This window comes from Argentina silus (assembly GCF_951799395.1).
Source record: "Argentina silus genome assembly, chromosome: 6".
Lineage (NCBI taxonomy): Eukaryota > Metazoa > Chordata > Actinopteri > Argentiniformes > Argentinidae > Argentina > Argentina silus.
The window spans coordinates 3,887,062-3,907,956 of record NC_139660.1 but is presented as its reverse complement, the minus strand read 5'-3'; the positions used below and the strand labels follow the sequence as shown (position 1 = coordinate 3,907,956).

Sequence of the window (20,895 nt, the reverse complement as noted above, 5' to 3'; positions counted from 1 at the left end):
ATGAATGTCCTGTGGATCTCTTGTCTTAGTTTCTCCCCAGTAGCTGTTTTAGCTTTGGCTCCATTCCACGACTTCCTCAAAGGGAGATGTAACATTCCTATTGGCCTACAGGACGCCATGTTGGAATTTAATGAAATCAATGAAACAATATTGACTGAATGAAGACACGCTTTAATACTAATACACTGGGAGAAGAATGTTATTGTCATCATCCATCATACCCCTGAACTATGGAGTCTGTGCAGAGCCCTCCTTCCCAACATACATAACACAACACAGAGTGACTGACGTATGACCAGCTCATTATGGTCCATATCAGTTGGTGCAGTTTCTCATCTCGGACCCTTGCACATTTTTGCCCTAGCGCCCTAGTGTGTTAGTGCTGGGTCTAGAACAAACCTCTCTGGGGGTACCACAGGGTATAAGTTGAGAAATTGAGCTTTAGGCATGAACTCTAGGCGAGAGCCTTATGCATGAACTCTAGGTGTGATCCTCAGGCATGAACTCTAAGTGTGAGACTTAGGCATGAACTCTAGGAGCCTAAGCTAGGAGCCTAGCCGTGGTTCCCCAGCAAGCACCATAGACAAGTATCCTAGATATTAGCATAACCAGTCAGCAGACAATTGTGGGCCAGATCTGGTCTTGTGGTGGCACATATGGCTCAGTGCCGGAAATGGCAAGTCTGGCGAGTGTGGCAAGTATTACATGGGCCAGACCTGGTCCGAATGTGCGACATCAGATTTGGTGCCGACACCACTCTGTTGACAGTAGGAGCTAGCATACCCATTGGTTTAGGTCAGGTGTTGAGGACAGGCATTGTGCTTCGATGCAGGTTGGAATTTGTACCCAATCCACCCACCCTCCATAGAGGCACACTACAACAGCATGAATCTCGTCACTGGTCAACAGTGCAGTGGCATGCATTGAAACCCCACTGAGAGTCAGTGCTGTAGATTATATGTATTGTTTTATTGCGTTCATATTGTGTTTTGTGCTACTATTGTGTTCTATTGTGGTTTCAAAGAGGAGAGCATGCAAGTAAGAATTGCGTTGCACTGTCATATGTTCCCCAGTACATATGACAACCAACGCTGAATTTAAACTGGCTGTAGGAGCGTATATTGTAGGTGATGTTGTCTTACATGTTGACCTGCAGTGTGTAGAGAGTGTCTGGGGGAGAGTCCACTCCAGGTTCCCAGTAGCAGGTCACATTCGCATGGGCTATGAACACGCATTGGGGCCGGCTCGGGCTGAGGGTCAACTCTGCTTGGGCAACAGGGAAGAGAATGGGAGTGTGGGAACATTTTTTTTTTTTTAACTAATCTGATCTGATGAAGAGATTTCCCATAACAGAGGAACGGTACGCATTCCAACTCAAACCATAAACACAACTCTCATTCAGTATTGATGTGCTCTAAACCTTGTACTCTAAACCCCCGAAAATCAGCCTTACAGTATACAGCTTATTTCAGTCTGTGTCAGTGCCATTCAAGAATCTGACCCAATTTTGAGCAAACCCGATAGTTCTCTCGAAAGACATGCCAAAAATTATAGTATAGCGTATGATGACATACAGTACCAGTCAAAAGTTTGGACACACCTTCTCATTCAATGGTTGTTCTTTATTTTTTTTTAAATTATTTTCTACATCGTAGATTAATATTGAAGACATCAAAACTATGAAGGAACACATATGGAATTATGTAGTAAACAAAAAAGTGTTAAACAAACCAGAATATGGTTTATATTTTAGATTCTTCAAAGTAGCCACCTTTTGCTTTGATGACAGCTTTGCACACTCTTGGCAAGTTTGTGTCCAGACATTTGACTGGTACTGTACTCCTGATGAAATGCAATAAAAGTCTCATCACAGTAAAGGAAAACAACTGTTAAAGGCCCCCAGCTCACCTTTGGGATTGCAAATAGACAGTCCAAAGTGAAGAGCCAGAAGTGTTAGACTCCAGCCGTGCCTCCTCCTGACGGTGAGATGAATCATCATCCCCCACAGCCTCTCTACTCTACTACTGGACCACCGTCCCCTCTGGGCCAGACGGTCATCTGCTTGTCAATGTAAACAAACATAAACAGCTTTCTACAGAGAGCGGGGCCTTCGCTTTCTGCCATGCACTAATGATGTTGGATGTAAGTCACGTGGGGGGGGGGGGGGGGGGGGTTGGGGTTGGGGGAGGGTGAGTGAACTTGAACAGATCCAGGCAGGAAACTTTTTCCCACCCCATTTCCTGGCTTTTCTCTCCTCCCCCAGTTCTGACGGTCCTCCTCCTGTTCTTTATTGGGACAAAACTCTACTTACATACGTACAGTATGTCCCAACTCAACATTAGTCAAACAGTGTAAAACAGGGTACAATTACACCTTTGTAATTTACAAAATCATTTGGATTAAAAGAAAGCAGAGCCTCATAGAGTATTCATCAGTTTTCAAAACTTCAAAGAAATGACAAAGAATAATTCCCGTTTCTAATGGTATTCCTATTATATAGTTTGACATATTCTTCTCTTGTAAGGAGCTTCTTCACCTTAGGAATCACACTTGATGATCTAGCTAATTTCCAAAGTAAATTTTCTAATATTCTATGGTAGGCCTATAATGTTAGTTACGATATTCGTGTCCATCCCAGGACACGTTTCCATCTTTCATCTCTGAGTAGCTCTCAGATCAAAGCCTGGTGGAGACGGGGTAAAAGGAGGTTCAGCACATGGCCCGCAGGAACCCAGCCAACAAACTAACAGGCACAGTCAGTCTGGTGTAAATATTTATCTGCAGCTGAGGCTGAATACCCTGAGCCACATCAGATGAAATCACATTGATAATGTACCATTAACTTGCTCTACACTGTGTTATTAGTATATAGTATATACTAGTTAATATAGTATTAGTATACCTTATTTAGAATGTGTAGTTGCTGTGACTCTATTCTAATGTGCCAAAAGTTTCGACTTTAGATCAAGCGCGGTTCCATTTTCTTGTTCTGCGATGTGAAATGCAGAAGTAAACCAACCATGACAGGTTAAAAATATCACACCCTATCTCAAATGGCTGTACCTCAGCAAAAATCGCAAAAACATAAATCAGTAGTTTTTTTAGATACAAATCCAGGTGAATGTGACGCCTAGTAATATTGTATGTTCACCTACAGTACCTGAGCACTATGAAGATCTATGTAGGCTGCTTGTCCCCTCTGTGTGACAGTATGATTGATTTGTTACCTCGCCTCCTGCTGGTGTCAGTTATAAGGACCTTGATGGTTGGAAATAGAATGGAATCCCTCAGGGGAGACACGTCAGCATCAGCACACACATATTCGTCATGCTTGAGCGCTTGTTAGAGAGTAATACTCTAATTTCACGAATCCCATCTGCGTGAGCCCAAACTCAAATGGGCCAACTTCATGTAGGTGCCACCCGTGCCATGCATGGACAAAGTCGACCAATCCGACTTTCGCCTTTACTTTCTCAACTTTGCTTGAGTTATAGTCTAAACACCCCAATTCCAAGGTTATTGTTATCGCTAAGGAGTGACGATGATGATACTGATGTCATCCTGACCCATCAATATACATTTTGGAGATATGGATATATAACTCAGTATCTGTTTGAGCAGAATACATTTTCTTTGTGCGAGCTACTTCATGCTTTGCTGATGCAAGAGACTACACCTGAATTACCATAATAAACTGGTAATCCGATTGCACCTGAGATTCTGGTGTCCTCTTCCTTGTGTCTGGCTGAACAATTAATCTCAGAATTCACTCCTTTCAACCTCAATAAAAGACTTTGGTTGAGAGAGATAGTCCTATTGCATATGGGAGTAATGTGTTATGTTATGCTATATAAAGTTGGAATCAAGTGCAGGTGCAGCCACAGCCTGTATGTATGTGTGTGTGTGTGTGGCGAAGATGGTATCTGTATGACTGTTATATTTTGGTTTCTTTGATGTAATGCTTTACTATGAACCCAAATAAACTATGAATTGTGTGTGTGTGTGTGTCTGTGTGTGTGTGTGTGGTGTGTGTGTATGCATGCGTGCACAAGTGTGATTGGAAAACAATAGCATTCATTATCTGTCAACATTTTTTATAGTTTATTTTTGTACAAAATATAATAATTATAATTACAAACCAACATAACAGAAGCAGAACAATATAAATTGCTAAAAAAAGAACCAACAAAAGGCAGTGTTTCTACTCCGTTTCCTGCTCTGATAGTCTGCGGGCCCAATCTCCTGTAAACCATCAAACAGAAACAAAACATTGATCCAAAACAGCTCAGGACAAAACAGCAGGAATAGCGGAAAGACCCCACAGATTAAAAATAGACTTGGGAAATAAATAGAGAGATGGAGTTTCTGCCACTGGGGCAGTGAGAACAGGGGACGGGTTCTCTCAGGGTCAAGCAGGCGGGCGGGCGGGCAGGCGGTCGGGGGGCTCGGCACAGTACTGGCCCAGTGGATGGATCAGACTCAGTTACGCTGAGGGCCCCTAGTGGCAGGATAGTGTACTGCACGAGGGAGGCCTCTGGGTGGCTGCCTGAGACGGATGTGCTCAGGGTCCTTCAATGCTTCAATGCCATCGGGGTTCAATGTCGTGACTGTTGAACATCCACATCAAAGGAGTAAGATGTGTTGTTGTTCAGGGCAACGTCATATAGTCACACAAACCTGGAGTTGAGAAACAGGGAAGATCCCCCTTGTCTACTAAACCTGAGTTACTGTGTATTCAGTGACTTACCTACCGTAGCATGTACAAGAATGATCTAGAACACAGGCTAACCTGCCTACAGTACTACCATGGTTGTCAGGCAATTGTGGGAGGGAGCTTTTGTACTGTACACAACCTTTTAAAATGTCAAAATCAACTGTGCTGAATGATAACACAAAACTACCCCCTTTAGAAGGTTGTGTGTTGCAAACCTTTCTGAGGAATACCTGAAAAACTGGGAACAGCAAAAAAAAAAAACATAGTGACAGAATCTGAAAGCATTGTTTCTTGGTGTTCCTGTACAGATCTTGTATTTCAAATCTACTTGTATATAAAAAAAAAAAAAAAAAAAAACTAAAACAACTTTCAGTTGTTTCAGTTCAGGATGTTCAAGAAAAAGGTGGCCTAAGAAACTCCACAGTGAACCAGGTAGACTGATTCTAATAAAAGAGGTCCACAGTCAGGGAGAGCGGTGGCGGAGAAGCTGTAGAAGTGCAGACTGAACCCTGCTCATAGAAACAGACATACCAGAACTGAATGTAGGGGAAAGCTTGTCTGGTCACACCGCTCTGATACAGCATACAGGACTCATTGTTGGGGTAGCCAGTGAGGGACGCTAAACACAGGCACTAGCAGCCTTGGCCTTGGAGCTATCAAGAATCCCACACGCTGCTCCAATCCCGCCATAATCTGACATGGGACAGGCGAGAGAATTTGCCATTCCAGAACAGGCAAGGTAGGAAATTGTGCTTCTGAGTTTGAAGAGTGGGACTCCCCTTGTAAACACACCAGTCTTGGGCAGGCCCCATCTCCCACCATGCACTGGCACAGGAAGTGCAGGAAAAATACACTCCCTCCTCTGGAGGGGCTTCTTAACACCACCGCGTGGGGTCAGCTCTGGTCTACAAGTTCACTTCAACTTCAGGTCAGCGCTGGAAAGTACAGCACCTACGGTCCGGGCTTGGAATGTGCTCTGTGGTGAGACGCCTCTCCTTCCCCTCACTGTGTGAGAGAGCGGGGGTGTTGGACGGTAGGGGGGCACAGGGCCGGAGGGGGGCACAGGAAACTGCTGATGGCCCCAAAGTCAGTGGTGACGGAGACAGAGGGGGCCATGGCAGGTGAGGGCAGAGGGGGGGCTGAGGGCAGGGTGAAGTCCACCTGCAGCCTCTGGGCGGCGCCACCACCACCACCTCCACCACCACCACCACACTCAGGCCCCCTGGACAGACTATCAGAGACGAAGGGTCCCAGCTGTAGCTGGTAGAACCCACTGCCCAGGAGCGGAGGGTCTGCTGGGGGGGACGGGGAGCTGCCGTGGGGCCTGGTGGAGGCCCGGGGACCGGTAGAGGTGTGGAGCTGGAGGTGGAACTGGGTAGGGGGCGAGGCGGGACAGCTGCCTGGGCCGGGACAGTTCACAGCAGGCCCTTGCAGGACATCCAGGGGGGGTAGTGGAGCGAACAGGCTGAACTGCTGCTCCCTCGGTGGGCTCAGGCTACCATCACCACCGCACAGCTCCAACACGCCCATCCCCAGCTCAGCATCTGGACAAAGACACGGGAGTTACTAACAGAGGGACACAAACAAGTATTTCTCCTATAATACATACTGGAGGGCAGTGGTTTCCCGAATGACTTTCACCCAATTTTACTCTCAGCATCTATCACCCCCCAATCATTCCAAAAAGGTTTATCGCAGATAAAATGTTGAAGTGATGAAAAGGATGAGAACAAGGCAAGGAGTATTCAGGAGTGAGTGAGTCAAGTCTACGCCACAAGACAAGTCGGCCTCCAACGAGAGATTTCTCTCCTGAGCCCTGAGATTCAGTAATTCATAGATCATCATTTTAGATTGCATAAATAGCTAAAAATCTTTTGAAAAGAGCTTGCTCTGCGATTGCATTTTGACCAAGGTTTCAAACATGCTCATTGTGCACAGTTGTCTCCTTGTGCATGGTTGACCTTTGAAACTAGTTTGGCTGCATGCTTTCCCTCAACAAGACACACTGTAGAAACCCCAACAATATGACAATTGTTCCCCATTCTTCACATAAAATAATATAACTTTGTATGGACTTTGGCTATTCTACAGTGTCTTTAGCACTGTATGAAACAGTGACTACAATGGGGTTAGTGTAGGGTTAGGGTTCTAGTTCTAATCCCTCCGGGTTGAATTAATGAAGCTTATCCCCCCCCCCCAACACTTGATGTCTCTCTCTCTCTTTCTCTCTCTCTTTCTCTCTCTCTTTCTCTCTGCCTTTACCTGTTGGGCCCTGCCTGGTGTGTGTGGCCTGTATGCAGTGAGCTCAGGGCTTTAAGAGAAAGCGGGGCGTTCGTCTGCGTCGGGGGCGGCCCTCCTCCACTGGAGCGCCACATGAACACACACACACACACACACACACACACACACACACACACACACACACACACACACACATAACGGAGAACCAATGGGCAAACACACACACACACACACAGACACGGAAAAACACATTCAAAATGCTTGAAATCATATAATGTTCATGAACACAACACACCAAACTGAAGGCAAACAATGTAATTAAGACAAGAAATGAAAAAAATGAACTGAAAAAGGACTTGGTTGGGTTATGGGTATGGAGATGGAGTGGTGTGTGTGTGTCTCTTAAGACGGTAACGGTATGAGGACGGATGTCTGGGACTTCAGAGAAGAGGGCATTTAAGACTATAATTAAGGGGCAGCTTATTATACCCTTGTTCACATAATGACTCTTTATGTGTATGTGGGGAGCCCCAAGGTATTGTGCAGTGAAGCACTTGAGAGACACTCCCTTCATCTTTCCCCTCTCTTGCTGTACAGCCTCCTGTGTACGATACAGCTTTTGTTCTGCCTGCTACAAACTGTACCACCCTCGGGATACTGCATACTTTACACAACATCGTCTCTTGACCTCCAGTGAGGCAGGCTGTTGTGTTTGTGTTGTGTTGGCTGGAGGTAGAAACAAGGCTGGGGCTTGGGCTGGGTCTGGGTCTGGGTCAGGGACCAGGGCTGGGTCTGGGTCTGGGTCAGGGACCAGGGCTGGGTCTGGGTCTGGGTCAGGGACCAGGGCTGGGTCTGGGTCTGGGTCAGGGACCAGGGCTGGGTCTGGGTCTGGGTCAGGGACCAGGGCTGGATCTGGGTATGAGTCAGGGACCAGGGCTGGGTCTGGGTCTGGGTCAGGGACCAGGGCTGGATCTGGGTCTGGGTCAGGGACCAGGGCTGGATCTGGGTATGAGTCAGGGACCAGGGCTGGGTCTGGGTCTGGGTCTGGGTCAGGGACCAGGGCTGGATCTGGGTATGAGTCAGGGACCAGGGCTGGGGCTAGATCTGGGTCTCGGTCAGGGACCAGGGCTGAGGCTGGGTCTGGGTCAGGGACCAGGGCTGGGGCAGGGGTAGGGGTAGGGCCAAGGACTGGACCAAGATTGGGTATTGGGACTGGTTCTGGGGCAGTGTCTGTGTACTGTATGTCTGTGACTGATGTGGGGCTGTGGCAGGGGCAGGAACAGAGACCAGGCCGAAGAGTACCTTGCTTGTCCAGGTCCATGACTGGGGGAGGTGAGGGGGTTTCACGATGCCCAGGGGCCAGGGAGCTGTGAGAGTTGCTGCTCCCCTCCATCTCCCCAACATCATCCTGCTCTCCATCATCCCTGTAATACACCAACACCAACAGCATCCTCAGCAAAGCATCATGCTAAACACCAACAGCATCCTCAGAATAACACGAGGCCCATGTTCATTGTATTGCGCCTTGTCTTTAACATTTCTCTTTTTTGAGAAAATAGCGCCATTTCAGTTTTAGTTTTAGTAATCAGTATGAAAATGCACTACACATCATGCAAACACTATTTGCAGTATTCAAAACTCTGATTGTATTATGTCTCATTGCGTCTATATTAATATAAATATAAATATAATATAAATATCACAGTTAAGACTTTCCCCATTTTTTGCTCATACAAAATCCGAGCCCTTTGACACAGATGAGGTGCTCCATGAACAGCGACATACATCCGTGCCCTCCTGAACACTACCCAGCTACACACAGTCAACGTGTCCAGGTCAATTCAAAGATCAAAGGGCAGTTGTATTGACTGAAGAGCGTGGCCTGCCATAGTGCAGTCCTGCTTACATGTTCTGCAAACTGTACTTCTTGCGGCCCAGCCTGGTGGTCTGCTGTGTGAAGTAGTCGTGCCGGTCAGACTTCTTCCACATGTAGTAATACTCGACACACTCCCCCACCGAGCGCGTGCGTACCTGACAACGACAGCAGAGAAGGGTTTCCGGTTTGTTTACTCCAGTACAGTTAAAGTAACTTTTTAAACGTGTTTCAAAGAACTGACAGTTCTCCGTCTTGTGGCCTCAGAGAGGCGGGTTGGCACATTTGCGTGTAAGGGATCATCCTGTATGACGAAATAGTGTTTCTAGCTTCATAGAACACCTAATGGTTACCTTTTAGGTGTCTCCTCAGTGCTGATGTTGATGGGTTAGGGTCACTACTCACCTTATTGGCCTGAATGAGGTGGAAATTCTTCCCATGAACTCGATAGCCGTGTTCAAAGCTCCTACACTCAATCCTTTGCATGCTATAACTGCCTGAAGTCTGCGACCCGTTGAACCCACCAGACGCTGGGTATATTCTCTGGGTATATTCTCTGGGTATATTCTCTGGCATTGTGACTGCCAATAGCCCCTGGTCCTACCATAGATTACTGTTTCTTATGATGACTGATGGATAGATGATTCACTTACTTAAACAAATGTATTTGTTGTAAGTTGCTTTGGATAAAGGCGTCGGCCTCTGTAGTTCTTCTGACGTATTCTGCCGATGGTAATCTCCGACACATTCACTGCCTGCCTGCCTGCTGGAGGGTGTTCCTGATCAGTGGGACAGCTGTTTTGGGGTTTTTCTTAATTATGGTGAGCATTCTTCGGTCGTCCACTGTAGAAGTCTTCCTTGGCCTTGCAGGCCGTTTGTGATTGCTGAGCTCACCAGTGTTATTCTTCTTTTGGATGATGTTCCAAACTGTTGTTGTTGGCAAGCCAAAGGTTTTGGATGAGTTTGGATAGTTTATTTATGATTTCTCAGCCCAATAATGTCTTCCTTGACTTGTTTTCAAAAACCGACAGTTTTCCGTCTTGTGGCCTCAGACAGGCAAGGTTGGCACATTTGCATATAAGGGATCCTGTCAGCAAAATAGGATTTCTGGCTTCGCAATACACCAAATGGTTATCTTTTTGTCTCCTTAATGCTGATGTTGGTGGGTTAGGGTTAGGGTTAGGGTTAGGGTTAGGGTCACTACATTTTACATTTACATTTATGGCATTTAGCAGACGCCTTTATCCAAAGCGTCTTACAACAAATACATTTGTTTAAGTAAATGAATCATCTATCCATCAGTCATCATAAGAAAAAGTAATCTATGGTAGGACCAGGGGCTACTGGCAGTCACAATGCTAGAAGAGAAACTTGTACAGGGGGGTAGTGGGGATGAAGAGGTCTTCAGGAGGGACAGTTAAGATGTAGACTGAAGAGATGGGTCTTCAACCTACGGCGGAAGATCACAAGATCACCACTCACCTTATTGGCCTGAATGAGGTGGAAGTTCTTCCCATGAACTCGATATCCGTGTTCAAAGCTTCTACATTCCTCCTCGCTCCAGGCACACAGCTCCTCTGGAGACAATGAAGACCAACAACAAATGCTGTTTTAGGACATTCATTGTTCTGCAGCCTCTAGCAAGGTTCACAATGTCAAAATGAGACTTTAGAGTACTTAATTGCCTACTATCCTTGATGATTTTATTAATGTAAATGAGTTTTAAAAAAAATTGTTTTAATTATGTGTGCTTGGTTTTAAAATGGTAAAATAAACTAAAAACATAAAATAACATAAGAGCCACATAAGGTGTGTCCAAACTTTTGACTGGTACTGTATATGTGTGCTTGGTTTTAAAATGGTAAAATAAACTAAAACCAAAAAATAATATAAGAGCCACATTATCCCATTTAGAATCACCGAGTATCATAGGTCACCATCGTCGCTGACATGAGTTTTAAAAAAGTTGTTGTTGCAACAGTTTATGTAAAATAAAATGACAGAGTACCAGTCAAAAGTTTGGACACAAACTTGCCAAGAGTGTGCAAAGCTGTCACCAAAACAAAAGGTGGCTACTTTGAAGAAGCTAAAATATAAAACATATTCTGGTTTGTTTAACACTTTTTGGTGTAAAATAAATGACATATGTCACAGTATTGTTTCGATGGGGCCGTGGTGCTAGTGAAGTGTGTGTGTGGTATCTCACCGCTAGTGAAGTATGTGTGTGGACTATCTTACCGCTAGTGAAGTGTGTGTGTGGACTATCTTACCGCTAGTGAAGTGTGTGTGTGGACTATCTTACCGCTAGTGAAGTGTGTGTGTGGACTATCTTACCGCTAGTGAAGTGTGTGTGTGGTATCTCACCGCTAGTGAAGTGTGTGTGTGGACTATCTTACCGCTAGTGAAGTGTGTGTGTGGTATCTCACCGCTAGTGAAGTGTGTGTGTGGACTATCTTACCGCTAGTGAAGTGTGTGTGTGGTATCTCACCGCTGAATACTTTCACATTAAAACGCAGTCGTCTCAGGGCTTCCTCTGCATTGTAGTTGCATTTCACCAACTCATACAGAGCCTGGGAGGGAGGGAGGGAGAGAGAGAGAGAGAGGAGATGGGAGGGAGGGAGGGAGGGAGAGAGAGGAGATGGGAGGGAGGGAGGGAGGGAGGGAGGGAGGAGATGGGAGGGGAGACAAGCACAGAGATACAGGTACTGTATGCGACCTTTACGTGTGAAATATGCAGGAACGTCTCAGCATGCGAACAAAGGTCAACCCCAGGGCTCTTATTGCAAACAAAATGGCCGCCGCTACGCTGCCAAATATTTGCCCTGGAGCTAGTGGAGCCCTGCCTACCCTAGACGACCCACAGCCTGGTACACAGACCCCGTCACCCTGCTGTACCTGTTCATTGTCTTTGACGGTGTCCTCAGGTAAGAGAGTGTCTGCTGGTCCGTCCTGTTCCCCTCGTCTCTGGAAGTCCCGCAGGTACTCCTCGACAGCCTGGCCTGACAACATGCCAGGGGTCCACAGCAACTGGTCCTCACTCTCATAGGCTGGGAGACAGAGAGAGAGAGAGATTACAGCAACCAACAATATAGTAGTGTGTGTACAACACTGTTGTACAGTGCGATAGAGAGAGGTATGTATGTCGTGGGCATAGATCGAGTTTTTAATTCGTTTGATAAAACATGAAAACTAAAACTACCGAGAGGACAATTTGATTGTTAGTGAATTACAGGCATGTGAAGTGAGAGTTTAAGACGATATACAGTGCCCTCCATAAGTACTGGAAAGAGGAAGAATTTTGTCTTCTTTTAGCTCTGTACTCTACTAGTGTATTCATAGTTTGGATATGAAATCAAACAATTACTATGGGGTCAAAGTAGAGATTCTCAGCTTTAATTCAATGTTTTTGTCTTTCAGATGGGTTTCACCATTTATGAAGTACAACCATATTCCCCCTCTTTCAGGGCTTCAAAAGTATTGGAAAAAAACATATAATGTCCAAATGTTTCGTATTTGGTCGTCCTTTGCATGCAATAACTGCCTGAAGTCTGCAACCCACCCCACCAGATGCTGGGTATATTCTCTGGTGATGCTCTGCCATATTCAGTTGTTATTTGTTTTTGAGGTCTTTTTGCCTTAAATTCCCTCTTCAGCAAATGAAATGTTGCTTGTTTAATTGGATTTAAATCTGGAGATTGACCTGAAAAACTCCCTAGTTGCTATGGAAATATGTTTGGGGTCATTATGTCTTGCTGTATGATGAAGCGCCGTCCAATGAGACTGGAAGCATTTGCTTGTACTTCAGCAGACAAGATGTTTTTGTACACTTCAGAATTCATTCTGCTACTGCCGTCAGCAGTTATAATAAATGCCATTTAGCTGACGCTTTTATCCAAAGCGACTTACATTGCAGTGAGTGCATACATTTTTCAGTATATATTGTCCCAGCGGGAATCAAACCCACAACCTAAGCGTTGTTAGCGCCATGCTCTACCAACTGAGCCACAGAGGACCACAGTTACATTATCAATGGTGACATGCAAGGGATTTTGGGCAGTTCCTGTTTTTCTCCACACTTCACACTTGCCTTCACTCTGGTACATTAATGTTTGTCTCATCTCTCCACCTTTTCCAGAACTCTGCAGGCTCTTCTAGGTACTTTATAGCTCATCTGTGTTTTTCTTTTTTTTGGATGATGTTCCAAACTGTCGTTGTCGGCAAGCCTAAGGTTTTGGATATGTTTGATAGTTTCTTTCTGATTTCTCGGCCCAATAATGGCTTCCTTGACTTACAGTGACAACTCTTTGGTCTTCATGTTGACAGACACTAATAGCAGACTCCAAAGGAGAACATAAAGGCCAGAATCAATACTAGACATTGACAGCTCTCTTATGCCGGCACAAATGATGTTACAGAACACACCTGACTAACCAGAAACACCTGTCAAGCCAATTGTCCAATACTACTGATTCCCTGAAATAGGGGGACTATGTATAAAAAGGGTTGTAATTTCAAAATGGTGAAACCAATCAACCAAAAAAACCCAACTTTAACCTCATTGTTGATTTCCAAACTGTTGGAGTATAGAGCTAAAAGAAGACAACATGCTTCCTCTTTCTAATACTTATGGAGAGCAGTGTATACTATCTAAGGAGAGCAGTGTATACTATCTAAGGCATAAGGTAATAGTTACCTCTCTCCTGGTAGGCATAGGGGCTGAGAAGAGGGATTCTGGCTTGGTACATGGAGCCCACCATGATATCCTGATAAACACAGTAAAAGACATGCGTCAGTCATACAAGAATGAAAACAAGTCAAAATGTCTTTACATTTAATCTTCCTCATTAAAGAGCAGTTGTCACTAACAAAGCCGCCCGCCCCCCCCCACCTTGCGCCCATCGTTAGAGGGAATGGAGGCGTCGTCATCTGACTCTTCATCGGTGGAGCTGAGGGTGTCTTTGTCTCCATCTGCCAGGGAGTGAGCTGGGGAACACACAGTTTTTCTTATGAACACATGTTTTTTTTCTTATGACGACTGATGCACAGATGATTCACTTACTTTAGACAAAATGTACTTGTTGTAAGTCGATTCGGGTAAAAGCGTCTGCTAAATGACAAAAACGTAAATCTAAATGTAAACATGGCGGCAGGTCACACAATGTTACAGAGGGTAAAGTGTGTCAACACACAGAAGCTGTCCGATTCATATCAGTCCAGAAGAGAGAGAGGATAATACCACTGATTGTATATACTAGATGTGCCACTCCCTTGACTTGCTATTGGCGCCAGTCCTTGGGGAATACAGTTCTGACCAATTATCACACAGTAATAGATTAGCGTTACTGACAGATGTTGTTGCTAGGATTGCGTTGCTAGGATCGCATCTTTATCTCCCCTAGCAACGTGTGTGTAACACTAGAGCGGGAGGCGAGGAAGGTCGGGACAGAGGCAAATAAAGTGTATTTTTAATGGAGACGCACCGATCCGATATTGAGCGTCGGAATCGGGCCGATGTTGGCCTAAAATGCTGGTTAGGGAATCGGAGACAGGGAATGCCATTCACCCAGCCGACGCCATGAAGCAAACTGTCGTAAAAACTTGCCAAACACGTGCGTCATCAACTGACGACGGCTGCGCGGCGGAGTGACACGCGAGCGCGGTGGCAACAATAACAACCACGTCTGCGGTCTGGAATTACTTCACGCCTCAGACAGACACCAGTAAAACTGCTTGTGGCAAAATGTGCAAGGCAGGTGTTTGAAGGTGTGTCAGTGTCGTTTCACATTTCAACACCACCAACTTAATTAAGCATGTTGTATGTGCGGTGCCCTCTGTAAGTGATGGGACAGTGAAGCATTTTGTATTATTTTCACCCTGAACTCCAAAAGTTTGGATTTTATGATTTTGAACAATTATTATGAGGTTAAAGAATATATTCTTGTATTTGATGGTATTTGTGTACATATTGGATTGGTTTCATCATTTAGAAATAACAACACTTTTTATACATGGTCCCCCTATTTTAGGGCACCAAAAGTAATGGGACAGATTCATATAATGTCCAAATTATGTTTAGTAATTTAATTGATGATCATGTCCAAGCAATAACTGTCTGAAGTCTGCGACCCATTGACCCCAACAGGCGTTGGGTATCTTCTCTGGTGATGCTCTGCCAGGCCTGTACTCCACCCATCTTCAGTTGGTGATTGTTTTGAGGTCTTTTTCTTAAAATCTCACCATCATCAGGAAATGCGATGCATGTTAAATTGGAAATCTGAACACTGGCTTAGCCAGTAAAGAGCTGTCCACTTTTTGGCCCTGAAAAACTCCCTTGTTGCTATGGCAGTATGTTTGAGGTCATTGTCTTACTGTGTGAATCTGGAGGCATTTGCTTGTACTGGAGCAAACAAGATGTTTCTGTACATGTCAGAATACACTGTCGTCAGCAGTTACATCATCAATTAAGACAAGTTAGCCAGTTCTAGTGGCAGCGATACATGCCCAATCCACAACACCCCCTCCACCATGTTTCACAGATGAGATGGTATGCTGTAAATCTTGGGCAAGACTTTTTTCTCCAAACTTTCCTCTTGCAATCGTTCTGGTACAAGATATTCGTCTTATCTATCCACAATACCTTTTTCCAGACCTCTGCAGGCTCTTGTAGGTACTTTTTAGCAGACTGTAACCTCAGCATCCTTTATTCATTATTATTATTTTTAGGATAACTAGTGGTTTGCACCTTGCAGTGAAGCCTCTGGAGATTGGTTGGTGATGTATTCTGCGGTTGGTAGTCTCTGACACATTCAGGCCTATGTCCTTCCTGATCTGTCTGACAGTTGTTTTGGATTTTTTCTCAATTATGGTGAGCATTCTTCAGTCATCCACTGTATAAGTCTTTCTTAGCCTACCAGGCTGTTTGCGATCGCTGAGCTCACCAGTGCTTTCTTTCTTTGTAATGATATTCCAAAAATATTTTCTCAGATATTTCAGCCTCACAATGGCTTCCTTGACTTTCATTGACGTCTCTTTGGTCCTCATGTTCCTCATTGGTGTATAGAGCCAAAAGAAGAAACATGCTTCACTGTCCCATTACTTACGGGGGGGTGTTGTATTTCTTCTCATGCAAAGTTATGAAATGGGGTCTTTATTCAATAAGTTAACGTTTCCCAGCTTGAGCATGGTGATTGCTGTTTTCAGAAGGTGAATAATGATGCCAAGCATAGCACATCCACACACAGAGCTGTTAAAAAAGAAATAAAACAAGAGCCTTTTATCAGATCGGTACTTGGTGACCAAGTTCAGTACCAGTATTGGCAATGAAAAAGTGGTTTCGGTGTATCCCTACTTTTTAAGCCGTTACAACAACTTTTAATGAGCACAAAATGTTTCTACACTTCAGTGATATGAAAAAAACTAAAGAAAAAGTTGCTAATCCGTCTGATTTTGGTATGAGTGGAGTTCTGGGGGAGTTTCTGTCCTGCCTCCGCACAGACGACCCGTCAGTGACGTAGAATCAAACAGTGACAGAGTCCTTTTTTTTTTAAATTATGTTTTTAGGGCATTTCTGCTTTATTGGGGTAGAGACAGTAGAGATTGACAGGAAGGATGAGTGAGAGAGAGAGGAGGGATGACATGCAAGACACGTCGAGGGTCGGAATCGAACCAGGAACCTTGCGATTACGTGGCATGCGCATTAGTGTGCTACGCCACCAAGCACCCCAGTGACATAGAATCCTGATATGTGAAAGGATTCTCCTGAGTGGCGGGTAGGGTGGGGGCGCCATTTATGGGAGGTCCTAAGTGGTGTCAGTGCTGGGAAGGGGGGGGGGTGTGTCATCTTACCTCGTAAGTGACGGCGCAGGAGATCCGAGGCATGGGAGGTGACAGAGGGAGTGAGGTCATCAGCCGACGACTCCTCCTCATCCTCCCCTGAGAACAGATCCTTAGCGATCTGATCCTGGGAATAGAACAGTCCATCAGCGACTCATAATATCAAACTTTAAACCTTGACTTCCATCAAACTGTGATACAATCCATAATACATTTAATAAATGCTACATGAAAGAGATTCATTGATTGTTATTTTTTTTTGAGTGTTTAGAGGCTTGACACGCCATCAAGACGTCTTCATCCTAACTCCTCTCTATACTAAATGATTCATCATTATATAGACAAGAATCAACCCCAGCCCCAGGACACAGAAGTACTGGTCCTATGTTGATTGTTTCAGGTTGACCTGGGCATAAACCAAAAGGTGAAACCCCCGGACGGCGTCACAGGGATGCATTCCATTACCTGTAGGTTCAACCGTTTCCACGACTGAGTGTCAGGCGTGGCGGGTCTCACCTTGTCCAGTGTCATGTCAGGCAGGCTGGCTGCCAGCTCGTTAGGCTCCCTGTCCGGCTGCAGCAGCGGGCCAGACACCTCGTACCCATATAACGCCAGAAGGTCCTCCAAGGGCATCTCACTGCCCTACAGAGAGAGAGAGAGATGGGTGGATGAGAGAGACAGAGGGGATGGAGAAAGAGATGGGGGGTGGGGGGGGGGGGGGTAGAGAGGGGGGGGGATATATATAGAGAGAATGAATGGAGGGAGGGAGAGAGAGAGAGCAAGAGAGAGGGGGATAGAGGGAGGGGCGGTCACAGAGAGAGAGAGAGTGATGGAAGGAGAGGGGATGAAGGGGGTCAGAGAGAGAGCGAGGGGGGGGGTAGAGGGAGGGGGATCAGAGAGAGCGAGAGGGAAGGAGAGGGGATAAAGGGGGTCAGAGAGAGAGGAAGAGAGAGAAAGAGAGCGAGAGAGATGGAAAAAGATGAAGAGAGAGAGAGAGAGAGAAACAGAAGACTTAACCCTACCTCACCTCCATTACAGGGTGCAGAAAATAGAAGGTGGCCCTAAATTGATTACTTTAAATTAAATTTAAAAAAATGTCATGTTTAATTGCTAAGTGTCACACTATGGTCCCTGCCTTAGTTACACTATCAAGCCTCGCAGGCCAGGATAACCCAGCCGGAGCAGCTGTCACTCACTGTATGGGGGCGTGCTGCCATCGCCATCGGGCGAACCTGCGAAGCCCTGAGGCTCTTCTTCAGCTCCACTAGGGCCTGGGACTCCTCCAGCCACCCTTCATAGCCCTGCTGCCTCAGGATCTCTGCTAGGCTGCGTCTGTGATCGCCAGAGCCCATTGAAACAGCTGTCTCACACACACGGACACACGGGCACGCACGCGCACACACACACACACACACACACACACACACACACAGACACACACACACACACACACAGGGATTGATACCATGATGGATCAGGAGGTGGCTGATCCCTGTTCATCCCATTATAGATTCAACCGATCCCCAGAGTAACTGACTAGGGCTGCGTTCTGAATTGTATATCTACTATACAGTATTGACGAATATGGAAGACTCAAATACCTACTATGCATTTCTACCTTTCAAAAATGGCATTAAATGTGATGGACAACTCAGACTAAGTCAAATAATACATTTTCAGTTCAACAAATAAAAAGACGAATGTGATACGACTGTAAAGGGAAAGAAAGCTTTCAACCGGTTTCCCTCCGTGGTTTTGTGTTGATACTCAGGAGGGAGTGTTTTAACCTGTAGTTCAAAGACACTTTGGTGCTTTTTGAAGTCAACCTGAGGGGATCAAAGTTGAGTCCGCGTTCGACTACAAAAACGGTTCACTATGAAGTATTCAAGAGTCCAGAGTTAGTTTAACTAGAAGCTTATGCTACTTCAACTTCTTAAGATAAGTATTCTGACGAGCAATAAATCTTAGTCAAGTTAGTTGAAACGTCGTCTTCGCCCATTCTCCGCATCACGACTCGTCCCGCTGACCATGGGAGCTTTCCTGTGACTAGGTGCTGAACGTTCCTTCCTCTCTGACTCACTTGTGTAGAGGCACGAGAAGGAAATAGTTTTGCAGGTTACGCTCACATCCGAAAAGATACCGAGAATATACATGCAAAAAGTCGCAGAACACTTAAACTTTACAGTCAACATGCACTGTTAACGGAGCGCACCTGGAACACTTAAGCACCAGGGTTTAGCCGGTCTCCTATTGTTTTCTATAGCGCACAATCTGGCAAACTGGGAATGGCTCTTTAACGCAAAGAACGCGGAGAGGCGAGACGGAGACAAATACCCCCGTTTTTACTTCCTCCATTATCAATCTACTGCCCTCTCACGCCGCAGTATAACCCACTGCTCTGATTGTCAACATCGATATCTACAGTCCCGAATGACACGGAGTCTCAAACATAAAGCGGTTTCAGTATCATTTACTCGTTACATTCCTCTCCAAGCCTTTTTGCTCACTTACCTCCGCCATTCCGTTTCTGCGCAGGCTGAGGGGATTGCCCGGATGTTGTAGAGCTCAACTCTATGGACAGCCTAGTTTATTGCCGCAACGTTAGAGCAACAATGATGACAGTAACTACATGAAAGAATAAAGAAATTGTGAGAGTACGTCGTGTATCATCATCCGGAACAGTATCACAAGTTTTCATAAACTTGAAAATGCCCCGTTGTGTTGAAAATAACCCACATAATTGTTACATTTGTGAAGTTTGTAAAGTTTTCCTTTTGATTTGGTTATGCATGTTTGTTCACAAACAATGCTACGCTTCCACTCAATGTTTGTTATCACTGAACGGGCTGTATGCTAACTCAGTCACTTAGTTGTATAGCAAGTATGCAGTTCCTTTACAATAATACTGTAATACTATGCTCCCTTCCCTTCTAGTCACCATGAAAAGTTATGAAATAGCCCACTTTGGTTTGACAATAGTTGTGAAGTTGTGAAGCTGTGTTTACAATACAATAACTTTAATGTCAATTTAGAAAGCAGACCTTGATAACTCCCTCTCACGTCCCTGAGCTACTTTCATGAGTTATGTCAAACGCAGGCCTATTAGTTGTCTAGCCCTTTACAGAACCCAGATCATTCTTTCTAAAAACAGTCAACCAAATAAACACATGAAAACTTCCCACCATCCCTGTCCTGAATAGTCATAGCAATTCTATATCAAATGTAGACTTCAGTGTTTCCTCTGCTTATCTCCTGCCCTGTACTGCAGACAGTCAGTGTGACCCAGAGGGAGCAGTGTGACACAATATAAAGTGTAGAACAGACAAAATACAACTTTTAAACAAAATAAAACATTTGTTCAGAATTGTTCAGCTCCTAACAAAGTATCTCCACAGGGTGTGACCTGACAGAACTCACAGCGAGACAGAGGCAGGAGCCCACCGGGTAAACGTGGTGGCGAGGAGGGGAGGGGAGGGGACAGAAATGGCCAGAGCTGATAAAGATAGAAGTGAGCATGGCGGCTGCTCTGGGTCTCTTTTGCTTTCACAAGATAGGAAAAGGAGGATACATTTATTATTATTATATATTTATTATTGTCTTATAAAACCAAATCCCACCTGACAATAAGATGCAAAAATGTCTTCAACAAGTCACTCACTATGTGGATTAGGATGTCACTACCAACTCAGCAAATTTCATAATTTTCTCTTGATCCTGACAAACTCCCCAGTCCCTGCCAGTGACAAACTTTGATATTATTAGGTATTTTGTGTAGATCAATGATGATTTTTTTTTTTTTTAAATCTATCTTAAAGGTTCAGGTTGTAACACAACAAAATGTCCACGGGGTGAATACTTACTGAAGGTATTGTGTGTGTGTGTGTGTGTGTGTGTGTGTATGTGTGTGTATGTGTATATATATATATTATATGACAATGATAATATATGTATATATTATCATTGTCATATAATTATCATAGATTATATTACGATATTACGGGTGAGGCAAAAAAATAGTCATATGGCAAAGTGTATACTCACATTCAGCAACAAGCATGAGACAAGGTGCAGGTCACAGACAGACAAGGTGCAGGTCACAGGTTGACCAAACATGTACTGATGTGTGGAAAAAGAAGAGGAGAACCTGTATAGAAATGTTGCTGAGGTGGACAGTGTGTTTTACATACTCTGTTAAGGGGAACCTGCAGACAACATAAAACAGAACAAAGCATTG

At 44.9% G+C, this 20,895-nt stretch overlaps 1 protein-coding gene across 1 annotated transcript; it reads right to left on the bottom strand.

The window, feature by feature from the left end:
* Positions 1-6,120: 6,120 nt before the first annotated feature.
* Positions 6,121-19,186, bottom strand: mier2 (mesoderm induction early response 1, family member 2). The gene is made up of 13 exons (XM_083671203.1): positions 19,173-19,186; positions 17,858-18,021; positions 17,178-17,303; positions 16,674-16,788; positions 13,717-13,811; positions 13,522-13,591; positions 11,724-11,875; positions 11,317-11,398; positions 10,311-10,405; positions 8,862-8,986; positions 8,258-8,379; positions 6,977-7,075; positions 6,121-6,258 (listed from the first exon to the last, which is right to left on the bottom strand). The coding sequence occupies exons 2-12, from the start codon at positions 18,011-18,013 to the stop codon at positions 7,020-7,022; spliced, it is 1,194 nt and encodes a 397-aa protein (XP_083527329.1). The 5' UTR covers positions 18,014-18,021; positions 19,173-19,186; the 3' UTR covers positions 6,121-6,258; positions 6,977-7,019.
* Positions 19,187-20,895: the final 1,709 nt, after the last annotated feature.

Bases quoted from the DNA above. Each gene is read 5' to 3' on its own strand.
- mier2 (XM_083671203.1), bottom strand. From the start codon at position 18,013: ATGGGCTCTGGCGATCACAGACGCAGCCTAGCAGAGATCCTGAGGCAG. The intron at 17,304-17,857 runs GTGAGTGACAGC...CTCTCTCTGTAG, and splicing joins TGGCAGCACGCCCCCATACA to GGCAGTGAGATGCCCTTGGA. The intron at 8,380-8,861 runs GTAAGCAGGACT...GGTGTATTACAG, and splicing joins AAGTACAGTTTGCAGAACAT to GGATGATGGAGAGCAGGATG.